This window comes from Benincasa hispida, chromosome 9, assembly GCF_027475165.1.
Source record: "Benincasa hispida cultivar pf3 chromosome 9, pf3_genome.v1.1, whole genome shotgun sequence".
NCBI classification, from domain to species: domain Eukaryota; kingdom Viridiplantae; phylum Streptophyta; class Magnoliopsida; order Cucurbitales; family Cucurbitaceae; genus Benincasa; species Benincasa hispida.
Genome location: NC_143486.1, coordinates 42,744,735 through 42,761,674, shown reverse-complemented (window position 1 = coordinate 42,761,674; position 16,940 = coordinate 42,744,735). Strand labels below are relative to the sequence as shown.

Genomic DNA, 16,940 nt, shown 5'->3' with positions numbered 1-16,940 from the left:
CTACAGTCAGTTGTTGCCTTGTCTACTACTGAGTCAGAGTATATTTCAGTGGGTGAAGCTGTGAAAGAGGCAACGTGGTTGAAAAGGATAGTTAACGTGGTTGAAAAGGATAGTTGGTGAGTTGTGTCGCAGGAGTTCATTCCTATCGTCCGTTGTGATAGCCATAGTGCTATTCATCTTGTGAAGAATCCATCCCATCACGAACGGTCTAAGCATATCGATGTCAAATTTCATTTTATCAGAGAAGTTGTGGCGTAGAAAGATGTTGAACTGATCAAGGTTCATACATTTGAGAATTTGTCAAATATTTTAACCAAGGTTCTTCCAGCCCATAGATTCAGATATGATGGCCTGAATATTAAATTTGGATGAAGAAAGATTGGAGAATCAACAATGAGGGAGATTTGTAAAAAATAACAAGGTATGAGTTTTTGGAAAAATTAAACGCCCAATGACATTATTGTAATTATCGAACAGTGGTATTCTTGTAATTATCTCTTCTTCTCCAAATTAGGGTCTGAATTCGTGACCTTGGGGCAAAAAAGAAAAGGAGATAGCCGCTGAAAGAAAATACGAAGCCGCCTGAGTTTTTCACTGGCGAAGAGCTGCCGACGTTCGAAGCAGCAGCCGCCGGTGGAAGTCGATCACGATCGATCGGTGGGCGTGTGTCCACGCAAGGTCGTCGATCGTAACAGCTGCTTGGAAGATCAATTTGTGGCGTGGGCGGCGGTTCGGTCTGTCCGGTTCTTGCGTGGAGCAGCAGCGGTCGGCCGGTTTTCTGTGTGGAAAGAGCGTGGTCGGTTCTTGCGCAGGCGGCGGTTTAGTTTCGCTATGGAGGCTGCTTCTGACAGCAGCGAGAGATACGCACGGGTCTGCGCGTGGTTCGTTGGTCAGAGGCGGGTAGCACACTGTTTTGGGTTGTTTTGCAGCGGGTTGTTCTCAGTTTTCAGAGGTGACGTTATGTGCGGATCTCTGTATAATATTGAAATTACAGATTGGTGATTATTTGTAAAATTCCTTTATTTTTGCTGATTGTTTGCGTTCTATTTGGCCATCTAAGTTAGATTCAGAAACTCTCTCAAATTCGATAGCTAGGAATTGAATTGCAATATGTGACATATAATTGTTTTTTAATCCAAGAGTAGCAAAGAGTTATATTAGCTTGTGAATTGTTGTCTATGACGGTGAATATTGCTCTAATCAACTTAGGAAGAAATCATATGAATATTTAATCATGGTTTTTTCTATTAGATATTTAAGTTAACATTGCCCAATATCTTAATGCTATTTGGCCAATTGGATTTGTATGCTTTTCATCTATTCAACTTGGACTAATTAGATAATTAAGTCGGTTAATTAACTTTCCTGATTAATTAGGTTAAGTACAAACAAATAATTGAAACCAACTACAGAAAATTTTGTGATCAGTGAATTGAATTGAGAAAATCCAAATTAAACCTAAGTTACGCAATTTTCTTATGGATTATCTCAACTCGCTCCCCTCCCTTACCTCTCACTTACCTTGAACTATAAGCAATTTATTAGATAAACATATTAGTTCCCCCTACCTACCACTACTACATGTTAAGTAGGACAAAAATGATTTGATTCAAAGTTGGACAAATTTTGGCCGATCATTAGCCTGTTTAAATAGACTATTGGTGTAGAAAGCCCCATTTTATTCTCACCTCTTTTTTTATTCAATCACCTATTTGACCCATGATATGCTAAATACAAAAGACCATATTAACCTATGGAACTATTGATGGCTAACTGTTACATACTCGTTGCGTTAGGAACTAAAAAGAGAGACTATTTATGAAGCTTTATTCAAATTGACAAAATTCTAAGTTTTAAAATAATATGAACCAAATTCTAACTTATCAAATTTGTATTTTAACCATGAAAATGATTAATTATATAAAATATCTTTAATATTTGTACTTTTTTTTATACATAAAAATGCCTAAAAAGTTTTAGAAGTTTTATTAATACACTTCAAAAATAAAAAATAAAAAAAATATCCTTACCATTGGCGCTTTTTTTTTTTTTTTCCTTCCAAAAACACTCATGAATTTACAAAGTTTCATTAATGCCCTTAAACCATTTTTAAAGGAAAAAAGTTTAAAATACTCGTACTATTATATATGGATGAAAATCGCTAACATTGTTTAAAAAAATACTACTAAAATTTCAAAGTTGCACTAATGGTCTTAACTTAAAATATATAAATAAATAAATAAGTAACAAAATGCTCTTAGTGTTAGTATATATATGGATTTCATTTGTCTATACCCCATTTCCCCTCCATCTTCCATTTTATCTTTTTCCTCTACTTCAATCTATGACCTAACGCTTCTCTTTTTTCATTTTATCCATATTTGTAATGAATCGAGTTTAGGTGGGGTACATGAATGAACTAAGATCACATTCAAATGAGAGGTATCTTGACGACATAAAAGTATGGTTGAGAAAGACTTAAAAGAATTGAAAGTTACCAATAAGGTGCACCTTCCTTTTCGGTGGCTTAATCATAGGAACTCCAAAGTAAAGCATAAATAATTTGGAAAAATCCTATATTGGGTGACCTCCTAGGAATTTTCCAAGGATGCATGTGAGTGAGAACAAAGTATGTTGAAAAGATCAATGTTAGTTTGTGGGGATGATCTTTAATCTTGAAAGCACAAGAGGATAACGTGTCAGGTTGCAGGGGATGAAAGGGACTGTCAGGGTAAATAGGATGTTGAATCTGGATTCCAAATCCTGTTGGAAACCACCAAAAGACCTAAAGACTTAAATGTTTTAACAAGTGTGTACATTAGTAGTTGAATTTGAGTTAATATGCTTTGATTTAATTAACAAAAAAGATACACATTAAGAACTAAGAAAACTTGTGAAAGTCTAATAATCCATATATTAATGACAAAAGCTTTTTTTTTATTATTTTTAAAGTAGTATTAATGAAACTTCTAAAAAATTTTGAAGATTTAAAAGTAGTTTTTTAAAGAAACACAATATTTAAATGTATTTTTCATAATTTAACCCAAAAAAGGGAAAAAGAGAGGAAGTGATCCATACAAACATCATTGAAGATTCTTCTAAAGGGAAGATCTGATTTTTGTATTGTGGCTAAAACATCAAAAGAAATTGAATAGGACAAAATATGGTTTCTTACACATGCTGAGTGGAGATGATTATAAGGGTAACTCATTCAAATCTCTTTGGGGTCATAATGACACTGCGTGAAGTTAACAAGTTTGGAATAAGTAAGTTTGTATTTAAAGTGTATAATTGTAAGATGGAACGTTGATAAATATGAAAAGTAGAGAAAAAAAAAATTACTTAATAAATGCGAAAAGATAAATATAGAGAAATATAGAGTTCTCAATGAATGTGAAAAATAAAAATGGAGTATCAAGTTACTCAAAAGATACACAAACTTCAATAGTATTTAGAGAAATTGCATGGAATAGCTAAAACGAAATACCCAATGAAAAATGGTCATTTTTTAATTCTTTGATTTTTGGCCAAAACATATTGAAGAGGACCAATCTTTCTACTTAATTTTTTCAATTTTGCCCCATCGATCCCATGCTTGCTTCTGTTGAGTATATCTCCTCATAAAATTAGTATATCTTCTCCAAATTAGATTTTGTTGGGATTTGATTACTAATTATTTTTTTTTAAAATATTAGAGACAATTAAAAAATTAATAAAAAAAAAACAATGAAAACTTCTTCGATAAATTCCTAATTTGCCTTACACCAGTCACCTTGATCGTTTGCCGTTGTTGGCGTAACACATCTCCTATTCAAATTTCTTTTCCATCGAGTAGACCAAATGCTCATTTAGTATATTAGTTGAAAAATTTTCCACCCATCTTCATCTTCTTTCCTGATGCATGATCTTCAAGTCCAAGAGGAAACAACGGCTAGCAATATAGGACAATGTCCAATGGGGAAGTCAGTGTAGGTAACTCTACCCTTTATTCATCAATATACTGTTGATCGTTTTCAAGAGCATGGAGTAGGATGAGTGATTTGGATTTTGTAGGCTCAAGGAAAGCTAAAAAGTATTGAGTATTTTTGTCAAATGCTTGATTGTTGACAAATTGAAGGGTTGGACAAATTTGAGGGTTGGAAGCTCTTCTAATCTCATTGAATATATCCAGACACCTTTGAAACCCTATCCAAAAGAACTAATGATGGAAGAAAGGTATTGTTTTTCTCTCTCTAGAAATAAAATGTGTTCTTGATATGATAAGAGATTTTCATTGGAACATTGTAAACACTAGGTATTTGCATTTGTTTCTCAAATCTATTATACTCTTCTTTACACTATTCTTTTGCTTTTTGTTATTCTAACCCTCAAGATTTTGATGAGTTGTAATTATGAAGTATTTGCATGCACTAAATGTTTTTGTTTTTGTTTCTTTTTTAAGATTATAAGTGATTTTTAAATGTGCAAATACTAGATATTTACATGTTTTTTCTTTCAAATCTATTAGAGTCTTCTTTACACTATTTATTTATCTTTCGTTATTCTAACATTTGAGATTTTCAATGTCTTAAAAATACCATGTACTAAGTTATCCAATAGAAAATCCTTTTATCCAATTACAAAGTTTTTGTATGGCGGTTGATTCTATTTTCATTGTATTTGCAAGACTAACATACATGGACACCAAGTCGAGTAGTTAAGATTATTAGATATTTTATTTTTAATTTATTAGATTTGTTTAAAACACACCATAATTATAGGGATTGGACAACCAAATATATTTGTCCATTTTTATAGGATATTTGTAATACATAGTAGAATAAGAGAAAAATCTAAAAATATATTACATCTTTAAAATATTTGCAAATATGGATGAATTGACTAGTTAATCTTTGATTTTTTTTAAATTCCAATTTCGCCCTCCCTTGTCTCATCTTGTTTTACACTTTTTTTTTAGTCTTTTTATTTTCTTTCTCTTCTTCGATTTTTACGCAGAACTTGAAAGTACTCAATTCATAAGTGACTTAACACCAACAAGTCAATCATCAAGTTTGATTATTATAACAAATAATAAATATAAATAGCAAATGAAAGTCTATTAGTGATAGCCATTAATATTTTCTATCATTGATAGCTTAATCTTTGATTATATTTTCATAGTTAATAGCCACATATAGAAATCTATCATTGATAGCCAACTTAATCAATTTAATTAATAAAGTTGAATCTCAAACTAAAAAATGTAAGTGAAATGCCTAGAAGTTATCACTAATAGCATGTTTATCAGTGATAGAAGTTATCATCGAAAAGAAAAAGGACTTATAAATGTTTGGGAAGGACAAGAAAGAGGCAAAAAGATGTTCAGTGGCTATGATTGATAGAAGCTACTACTGATAATATGTTGTCAGTGATAGAAGCTAATACTAATAGTATGTTATCGATGATAGAAGTTACCTGATAACACGTTATCGGTGATAGAAGGTACCACTGATAGCACGTTATCGGTGATAGACTTCACTGATAGCATGATATTAGTGAGATCATTGATAGCATCTTATTAGTGATGTTATCAGTGAAAGAAGCTATCATTGATAACCACAATATGAGTGATGTTATCAGAAAAGATTATTAGTGATACTAATCAAAGTTGTTGGTCTAGTAATAATATTCTATCATTGATAACCACAATATGAGTGATGTTATCAGAAAAGATTATTAGTGATACTAATCAAAGTTGTTGGTCTAGTAATAATATTTCAACATTGATTCCAATTGATGAAGGTGAATCAATGATAGCTACTAATAATTGATAGTATATTAAAAGCTAATATTTCAAGATTATATTAATTTTTCTCAAATTGAAAGCTATCGCTAGCAACTATTATCGATAGCAATTGATAGAAGCTATAGATGGTTATCACTGATAGCTGAGTGAAACGAACAAAATGATAGCTAGGCATGAGTTCTTTAGTCTTTTACCATTTTTTGATCTATATATGCAATTAATTTATCCTTGTACTACATATTCTATTATTTTGGACTTGAATTCTATTTATGCAACTAACCCATTTTTATATTTTAAAAAGTAGAAGATTTAGTTCTTTGACCATTTTTCTAAATTGAAACCATTTTGGTCCTTTTTCAAAAATACCATTCTATTTTGACTATTTGTACAATTAATCCTAGTATCCATTAAAATTTAATTGATTACACAAACTTAAGAAGTCAATGGGCCAAACTACCCCTTTATATTTTCATGCGAATGTGCCAACCTAGTTATGCCATATGACCCAATTGGCTTCACAGTCCAAGGCATTATCATCTATCCTGATTTAAAATTAGAAAATCTTGGAAAGGCCAAACTTATGCTGACATGGTATCCGTTAGCAGGAAACCAATAAGTAGCCACAGCACAAAAAGCTACAGACCAAGTCACCTCCTCCGACCATAAATATCATATTCATTGGAAAGTAAGTGTTGGGAACAAACTAGAAGTGTAACAGAATAGAACAAAAATGTCAAATAATGGGGATGTTGATGAAAAAGACTTATTGCCAAAATCAGAATCCACATTCTGAGTTTCTGTGCATTTTGAAATGAGAGTTTATACAAAGTTCAGAAAACGAAGGAGACGAACTGAGACGCAACGTGAATCTTCTTATTGTCCTGCTATGAAGCACACATTCTTTGGTCAATCATCCAGAGGCCGTCTTCTTTTGCTGAAAGATGACTGCATAGATTGGAACAGCCACGCCAATGCTGAATGCAGTAAATACTCCAAGCGTCATGGTCAACTTTTGATTTTTCATCCTATCCAAGTTGTACATATGCTTTGCGTGCAAATAATATGGTTCGTCATGTCCGTGAGCATGTCCTCCCATTCTCTTGACACCAGTTGAATGAAACCCTCGATTAGCTGCAGCATGAGGTCAGACAGAACCATCAAATTTTAGGATTCAGAAACCTTGAGTGGTACATGAACATCATGAATTAGGACAAATGAATAGAATAATCTATGAAAAACAGATACAAACAGAAAACAAGAACATAGGCACACCATTTTCAAAAAATCTAGGACATCCGGATAATGCAAAAACATCGTTTGTTTACTTAAGGCATTTTCTTCAAATGTATAATTTTCATACCAAAAAACTAGAAAACCGTGAAACTTGTGCATTTATATGCTAAAGAATAAACGTTATGCAGCATATCATTCTCAAGATTTATTAATTATGTCTTTCATTACTATTTATGTCTATCAATTGAGAGATATGCGCCTGACGAGGGTTGAAATCAGAGACTTTCTACCACTAGTATCTGATACATATCTACTGTGCTAACAAAAGTTTAGGACACTTGGGACATAGACACATTACCGAAGCCAAAATGCTAATGCTACTCAGAGACTATTATCATGAAGCAACTCTGTACTAATCCATAAATTCTAACTGGCAAAATTTTGTTTGGGACAGACCCAGATCTGAAATCTTCGACAAAATTCAAATATGAAGTTCACACTATTTATATGACTCTGAATTTTGAAATATGTGATACCATGATTTTCCACTAAAAGTTACAATTTGCACTTAACATTACTACGATCGCATATTAGATGTAACTACACAACAATGATTGAACTTTCTGAGTGAAATAATAGTGTGCAAATAGGAAATCCAACATACCATCGCTAGCAACAGAATTGTAAAGACATTAAAATATCTCAATTGGATCACTAAGCAAAAATTCAGCGTTTGTTGAAGGAAGCTCATAGCCAATGTGATCAAATGAAGCTTGGCATAGAAAAAAACAGAAGGGAATGGTCATCAAACTTGACGTGGAAAAGCTTTTTACAAGGTTGATTTGGACTTCCCCAATGAGATATTGAAAGTCAAAGGCAGTACTAAATGGAGACTCTAGATCAGAGGTTGTATTTCATCAACAAAATTTTCTATTATCATCAATGGCAAGCCGAAGAAGAAATCTGGTTGGCAATCAATGCTTTGGGAGGGATCCAATCGATCTCCTGGACCATATGGTTGCAATGCATAGTTCTTCAAAAAGTCTTCAAACATCCTCAACTAGATTTAATTAGGGTGCTCCAAGATCTTTTTTCATAAAGGTATTATGATATTATTGACTCCAATGTTAATGAAACATATATCTGCCTAATAGATGCTAGAAGAATTGGCAATTACAGAACAATTAGTCGCTTTACTTGTCTTTACAAGATTATCTCCCATGTTCTCTCAAACTGACTCACGAAAGTCCTTCCATTCACAAGTATGGTCAGTATTTGTTGAAGGTAGACAAATATTGGAGGCAGTGCTCATAGCCAATGAGATCATTGAAGTTTGGCATAGAAAAAAAAAACAAAAGGGGGTGGTCATAAAACTTGATGTGGAAAAAACTTTTGACAAGGTTAATTGGGACTTTCTCAACGTGTTGAAAGTCAAAGGCTTAGGAACTAAATGGAGATTTTGCATCAGAGGTTGTATTTCATTAACAAACTATTCTGTAAGCTTCTATAAGCATCCATGGCAAGTCGACAGGTAAATTTCGAGCCACCAGAGGTCCTAAGCAACAGTTTGCCTTAACTCCCTTAGAGGAAAAACTCGTGTTCCATGAGAATAGACATTTTTTTATCTCTTCCACGACCAGATCGCAAAGCAACAAAGTTCTAAGACTGTTACCAAGAGAAAGGCCCATGTAAAATGAGATAAAATGACCTACCTCACAACCCACTAAAGAGACCTACCAATCCATTTTAGTAAACCTATCTTTTCATATATATATATATACTCTTTCTCAGTAATGCTCTTCACAATGTCCAATGTTCAAGCTTAGAAGTATTTGTAATAAGGTTCAGGCTCAGTTAGTCTCCTAAAACTACATTTTATGATAATCTTTTGTTGTCATTTTGCAGTTTCTTTTAGTTTACTTATACTTTGATTAATGATTTGATTGTTTCTTTAATTAAATTTGTTTGAGAAAATCCTACAACTACACTATTATGAACTTGGGAAAAATTGTTGCAAGTTAAGAGATTGTTGCAAGTTAAGACCATAGGCAGGAACGGTAAAATGTAAGGTAAAGTAAATCTAAATTGCTAGCTAACAAAGTAATGAAACCTGATTTCACCAACAATGATTCTGAAGACTTCAGCAGCTTTGCGCATGACTTCACTCCATTGGCCAAAGACATTTTCTCTGTTTGCAGTTAGTTCTCCCTTTTCGCTTATTTGATCAACCAAGAGTTCCTTTACAATTAAGATAATATTAATATATTCATAGAATTACAAATAACTACTAAAGGCCACTTGTGTGTTCCGAGAGAGGGGGAGCTCATTGACATATTAAACCAAAAAACTAATTATTCTGAAACTCTATTCATTTTTTAAAACAAGTTTTGAAAAAAGCAAGATTACAGATTGTTAATTTGGGTCTTGAGATGTGGGCAGAAACGCCACTATTTTGGCAGGATAATGACGTATATACTCCAAACCTATAAAGGCTAATAAATAATCGAAAGCCATAAAGTACCGTAAGCAAATACGAAAAACAACAGATAATTCAACACAAACGGATATAGCGAATATCCTAGTCTTCTTCGAATAATACTAGATGGGGAGTATAACAAAATTGAATCCCAAAATTCTTCATTTTTGTCATCTGCTTCATATAAACACATAAATTTAAAGCAACCATCACATTCTTCATTTCAGATCGTTACAAGATGCAATTAGAAAAACATTTCAAACAAATTGAAAAACAGATCCACAGATCTGAACAACACGGCAAGGAAACTACAAAATTCCAGAAACAGATCCTGAAGATTAGTTTTCCTTCAACTTGAAATCAATTTCGTCAATAACAAAAGAAAAATGATAGGAATAAAGGAAAAATCGAAGGCCGAATGAAAAACGAGGTACAACCATGAAATCAGATAAACAAAAAAGAGAGAAAATTGATGGCTTACAGTGGCGGTGGACCGGTGGAGGCGTCGAAAAAGCGTGGATTGGTATGATCAGAGATGGAGGAGCAAAGGATTTAGGGCTTTGAATTTTTAATTTGCTTTCCCCCCCCCCCCCCCCCCCCCCCTATTTTTGGCATTGGGCTGACTTGAAGAGTTGTTGGGCTGCTTATTTGGGCTTTTAAAATTTAGCCCAAATAAGGAATATTTAGACAATAAAACCATTTCACAAACTTAATTTCATGAATGTCCATAATTTATAAAATTTTCATGTTTAGATTTATATGAAAATTTTGGACAATCATATCCCTAGTCAAACGGTTGTTGATGAATATACGGAATCAAATATTTCAAATGCAAATGTTTGATTTTAGAAGATTTTTCACAATTATTCATTAAATATATATTTCAGTTCACACCTTTAGGACAGTTTGAATTGACTTGAGAAAGGAATGTTTTTTTTTTAAAAAAAAACTCGATTTTATTTAAATACTTTTGATAAAAAATGAATTAGAATACATTTGAAAAACTATTTTGAGTAGATACAAACACTTCAATTTCTTCTTAAATGACTTATTTTTTAAATTAAACACTTGAAAGTATATTCTAAACACACATTTAGTCATTTACCGATTTATTTATTCAATTTCTTTTATGAATTATATGGAATTCTTTGAGTGTTCATTTAGTAAGATTATCTGGGAGGACATGCTTTTATGGGGTCAGTGTTCTCGTGGAATTTTGTTTTGGGATACCGAGCTTGCTTGGAATCACCATTTTAACAAAGGGAATAGATTGAGGCGTAAAGTTTGGAGGGTTGTTTGGTGTGTCAGTGTTTACCATATTTACATATTTTTCTTCTCATATTTGAACACTTAACTCATCCTTCTCTTCTTATAACACTTGGATAATTTTCGTTCCCTAGTAGTTTAACTCCAATTTGAATTTCGTTCTCAAAATTCAGCTAAAAACAACTTGAAGTTATCATTACCCCATCTCCTTTGATGATAATAAACACCCAACACATCTTTCCATACATATCAACCTCATCCAAGCAACATTTCAACATTACCTTATAACTTCTGATTTATAAACTACTTAAGGAACATCATCACCTAACATACATACAAACTACTCCAAAGTTTACGAATTCAAAAACTATTTAGTGCATTGTTCTCCATATCCTACTACTATTACATTTCAAACACATTTATATATTATATAAAGGAATGCTCCTTAGTGGTATATTGCATTTTTCAAACACTTGGTGTAACATCTTGAATTTCAAGAAATTTTAAGTTGGTTATCTCAATAATTTTTAGTTTCCCTTTCATTTTTGAAAATTGGGATTAAATTAAAATAAATGAAAAGCTTTTATTGGTTAAGCTAAATTTACACTATAAAAATTTTGGGCTTTAATGTCGGTTTAAAACTGACATTAAAAGACTTTAATGTTGGTTGACAACCGCCATTGAAAATGGTATTATAAAAGGTTTTTAATGTCGGTTTTAAATCGATATTAAAGACCTTTTATAACACGATCTTCAATGTCGGTTGTCAATCGACATTAAAGCCTTTTAATGTCAGTTTTAAATCGACATTAAAGCCTAGAATTATTGTCCATTTTTTTATTATTGTCCGTTTTTTTTTAAAATGTCATTGTCTAATCCATTTTTAATGTCGGTCAAAAAGTTAAAAACGATATTATAATAATTTATCCACAAACAAGAATTGTTTTTATATATTATGATCTCAACAAACACAAAAATTTAAATCTAAGTCTTACTCACAAACAACGAATAATAGTTAGCTCCCAAAAAATGGACAATAATTCTGGGCTTAAGTATATAAAATCAAGAATAATTTAAAAATAAATGAATCATACTAAAAGAAATTACATGAAGTATGGAAACTATATTTATACAAACTTACCAAAAGGAATGAATGCAAAACCTCCTTGTACTCATGCGAGCGATGTCATATGAGAGTGTATAAACAAACAAATATAAGTTGCCTTAATATAAGTAATTTATAAATAACGAAAGAAATGAACTCAACCCATAAACAACTACATAGTTGCACAATAATCATTGTAATGATCCCAAATTTCAATGCTAAACTAAGGAATATTACCATATTTTAACCTACAATTAACTTTATAACTCTTATGTTTTAGAAAAATTTCGGCAACATGACAGCACTACCACAACAATACAAAAGACTTTTACTTTAATACCTGTTCAAAGAAATGCACTTCCAACAATATTCAAACAACAATCTTCTCTCAACAGAACAAACAATATAAACAACAATGATTTACAAAAACTCAGATCTAATTACTCACTTGACTTCAATTCTCAAAAGTTGTCACATGGCATTCGATCTTATACCTCTAGATTCATGGACTCGGTTCCTATCAATGAAATAAAAAGCTAAAAAACAAAAACTCAGCAAAGTTCAAAATTCCATCAATCCAAAAAAATATCACAATAAACCATAAAATCTATAGAAAGTGATTTTAAAAGCCAGCAAACACGAGTAGTTAGCATAAAAAGGAGAACTCTTAACAACCATCTATCAAATAAGAAAGTAGAACTCTAAATATTAATTTCGAGATATATTTTCAGAATCGTGCCCTTAGAGTTAGACTCTTTCTATAAATACTTCAAGAAAAGCAGTTTTTACTATTCTACAAATCATGTCAAACTCAATCTAAGTCTGTTAAGTTGAATAAGCCCACAACCATCTATCAAATAAAACTTTACGATACAAAACACAAAATGAATGGCACACTTAACAAGAAAAACAAGCTAACAATGAACAAAATATCTAACAGATGGAAACATATCACAAATCATCCACCATTTGAATCACATAAATATGATATACAAAGATCTTTTTTTAAAAAATATTGAACAGATCTCAGACTAATGCTCAAAGTTACAATAGCTCAATAAGTACTAAAAGAAAAAGTGAATAGATAAAGTTTGTAATCAAAGAAAAATGACAAGCTATGGGGTTTTGGGTACTTACCTCAGTGATAGACCAACTGATGACCAAGGAGGTAACAAGTATATGTCTCCTTACTTACCATAATAAAGCACTAATCAGTTTATGATCAATTAAAATCACAATATAAACACTATTTTATGGTTAATTGAAATGGGAAAAACAAAAAAAAACAAAAGGGATTTGACCTCAGGAAAACTCCATAAGATGCCCCAAGTCACATACAATCTTGAACTTATCTGTGGTAATCAACACCAAAACTTCAAGCAACTAAAAAGTACACTAAATAGATACAATACTTCAATAAAATGAAACCACAAAAAACGTCTCCAATTAAAAAATGTTATCGAGGGTCAATCCTAGATTATTCAAACAAGATTCCAATGAAGAATTAGATTCAAATTGACGAAGAAGCACAATAAATGGTTAAACAAGTGATAACAAAAGATTCGACGATGATAACGAAAAATTAATCTAACCCACCATGCATGAATAACCCACAAACTACCATAGTGCAACCAGATTCATTTAGGCAAATAATGCATAAATATAAACTACCAAATGATATTTAAGAAGTTCCACTACCATAAACCACTCAATGGAAGTCATAAACGACTAAGCTATGACTACCATAACTGCAGGATAGTCATAGCATTCCAACATTGAATCTAATCCAAACCTTTAGAACAAATAGACTTTTAAGATAAGCATCTTATAAATATTACCTTGTACTTGTTATTAATGTTGTTATGAAGTCCTTTTTGTGTTGGGTGTACCTTCTCCACTTGTTAACTTCTTAAAACATGTCCAATGCAATCTTCCTATCTTCCTTCCAAATCCCCAAGAATCAAAATTTAGCCTTACACGTCAAACTTGAACCTAACAAAATGAAAAACTTCACTCAAAATCATTTCATTATTGAAATACAATGAACTCAACTTACCTTGAGACAAGTCAAAGGCTAGATCAGGTACATCTGACCAAATATTGCAATCAAAACCACAACACTGATACAAGAACTGGAGACCTATGGAAAGAAATATGTCCATTTCAAAGATGGAAGGTTTCCTTGATCTTACAAGAAAAACATATTTATAACACGCTAGGAGTGAAACACAAAACACAGAAGTAGTTTAAAATATGTAATAAATAACAGCTGAAGAAAGGAAACTTCAGCATTTTCTAGCAACAAATTGAATGATAGGAAAGGTGGTAGATCATACACGACATGTAGCACTACAAGTCCATCTTTTGAAAACCTAAAATGTGTTGGCTTTTACCAACAAAAAGTATGCATTTTGTGGGTAAGCAATCAAAAGGGAGGGAGAGGGCAACACTAAAGCATCTATCAATCTAGATGATACAGATTGGACTAGGAAAATTGTTGGGAATGTCCTACAACTCACAGTTCGTGTTAAACATTCTATTTTATCAATAATAATGACTTGTTGATTTTGCATCTTATTATGAAAATCCAATAAACGCATCCTTGGCTATAGTTTGAATGTTGTAACTTTATGTAATGACATAAACAAGTTGACAATATATAGCCTAAATGGTCTAATGAGTTTATGGATGAAATTGAGTATCTCATCCTAGTAACACTATTGGATGTGACCCACTCTATAGTTGTTACAAGAAGTTGTAAGGTGCTACAACTGATGTGATCCACAAATCGTTCATGTTGAGACATGAGTGGGGGCATCCTATGCAATGAGTTTGCATATAGACTGGACCACGAAAATAGTCACTTTTCTTTATAATGACCATTTACTGTTAAAACTGACTATTTCATTTAATATGTAACCTACGTTAACTCGATCTTAATTCTGAGCTAGCTATGAACTTCTGTTTGTTTGAGATTATCCTTTAATCTGCAAACGGTGAGAGTAGTCCAACTGCACTGCTCAATAAAAGACCGGATGAATAGCTGGGGACATAGTCTTGCAAGATGGAATTCACTCCTACCCTATTTAGGGTTAGCAGATAGGTTGTTCTCTTAAGTACTGATTACAGGTCTTGAACAATCGAGACCCAGCCTTCTCATGATAGATAAAGGATTTGATTCATGAAGGTTATGAATCAGAATTGTTCATTAGAAGATCAGTAAGAACTTAAGGAACAAGATGTATTCACAAGGGTAAAATGGTATTTTTGACCTAGCTGTGATTACGAACAACCTATGAAGGATCGACTTACTGATTATGGTTATTATGTGGACATAATATATCTACAATGAGGGGAGTTCAACTATGGGCTATAGTGAGTGTCCTATTAGTTAACTAATTGGGGTTAAATTGGACTAATAAGTTTAGCCTATTAATCTCGAATCGTTGGAGCTCATGATCTGTAAGTCCGCGAGGTTTCCCTACTAGCTCGTAAATGGATAAGCTTTAGAGTAGCTTGAGAAATTAATTTGAAACGTTAAGATTAAACGGAACAAGAGAATAGATATTTAAATATGATTTAAATATATGAAGATGATTATTGTGCAAAATTGATTTAATATTTGATATTAAATTAATTAATATTTTAAATTAATTTATGAACTTAATTTTAGAAAATCATTGTCAATTTTATTAATCAAAATGTTTTTGAAAACATTTTTTGATTTTAAAAGAAAAATGAAAACTGATTTTTGTATGCCAAGCACAAAATGGAAAATGTAGATTTTCCATTACCTTCATCTTCATGCTCACACAAAAGCCATCAACTTCTCTTCATTAATTCTCCAAGCATGAGCTGCAAACCATACACTTCACTTCTTTGCATGTTCATCTACAATAAATAAAGAAGTTTGGAGTCATTTGAGAAGAATTAATGCAGAAATTTTGAGAGAAAAATCTCTGTGAGAAGAAACTGTTCTTCCCATCCGACTGCTGTGTGTTCTTCATTGTTCTTCACCAATTCAATCTGTTCTTGAGTCCTACAACTCTATCTAAAACTCCTAGGGAAGACTTTGAGGTGGTTCACGGTAATTTCTGGTGAAGATTGCTGCTGTACATTCGGATTCTTCGAGTGTTCTTCAAAGGTATGATCTTAAAACCCTCTTTTTAGAAGAGCATGCTTTAGTTTCTGCCAAAATTAGTGAATTTGAATGCTTATGGATCCTTGATACTTCATTGCATATTATTTAACTCTTTCAATTGGTATCAGAGCATCTTTTTAATTCGGTTTAATTTTGACAAGGTAGGTGTTTTTCATGAGATATATGAAACTGATGCACTGCTATGGTTTTTTTGAGTTTTGGCATCTTAATTCTCTTTAATTTCTCAATTAAATTTTTGGCTCTTGTTTGATGAGTTTTTGTGTGTTAGAAAGAGTCTGTAATTATTTGGAGTCATTAGAGTTGAAATTAAGATGTAATTGAAGAAACAAGTGAAGGAGGCCGAGTTACTGTTCTAGTTTCTTTAGCTTCTGCTCAAATTTGTTGTTGAGGTCTAGTTACTAAGTGATCATTTAGCTCTAGACGTTACACGATGTGAAGAAAAGCTAGACGATCATTTAGCAATGGGCACTGGTCGTTGTGATGTTGAACGCTAAGCGATCGTGTACCTACGGGAGCTAAATGCGTGAATTTGCTATACGATAACACTATGCAATCATTTAGTTTTGTTGTGGGAACTAAACGATACGTTGAATTTGCTAAACGATGGTGTTATAAGATCGTTTAGCTACGATGTGCGCTAAGCGATGCGATGAAGTGCTACGCGATCATTTAGTCGCGGAGCTCAACGATCGTGTAGATAAATGCTAAGTGACGCGATGATGTTCTATACGATGAAGCTAAGCGATCGTTTAGCTGCGGCGGATACTAAGCGATGAAAGCGTTGGGCGATGGTGTTAAGCGATCGTTTAGCTCTAGGCGATGGAGCTAAGCGATAGCACGACGATGGAACTAAATGATCGTGTAGTCCTATACGATAGAGCTAAACGATCGTTTAGCTTTCAGCAAACACTAA

General features: G+C 32.5%; 1 protein-coding gene across 1 annotated transcript; it reads right to left on the bottom strand.

Annotated features, from left to right (window-relative positions):
* Positions 1-6,421: 6,421 nt before the first annotated feature.
* On the bottom strand, positions 6,422-10,026 carry LOC120086696 (TonB-dependent heme receptor A). The gene is made up of 3 exons (XM_039043457.2): positions 9,976-10,026; positions 9,129-9,256; positions 6,422-6,916 (listed from the first exon to the last, which is right to left on the bottom strand). Exons 2-3 carry the CDS (start codon positions 9,199-9,201, stop codon positions 6,696-6,698), a joined length of 294 nt encoding a protein of 97 aa, XP_038899385.1. The 5' UTR covers positions 9,202-9,256; positions 9,976-10,026; the 3' UTR covers positions 6,422-6,695.
* Positions 10,027-16,940: the final 6,914 nt, after the last annotated feature.

Bases quoted from the DNA above. Each gene is read 5' to 3' on its own strand.
- LOC120086696 (XM_039043457.2), bottom strand. From the start codon at position 9,201: ATGTCTTTGGCCAATGGAGTGAAGTCATGCGCAAAGCTGCTGAAGTCT. The intron at 6,917-9,128 runs GTTTCATTACTT...CTCATGCTGCAG, and splicing joins ATCATTGTTGGTGAAATCAG to CTAATCGAGGGTTTCATTCA.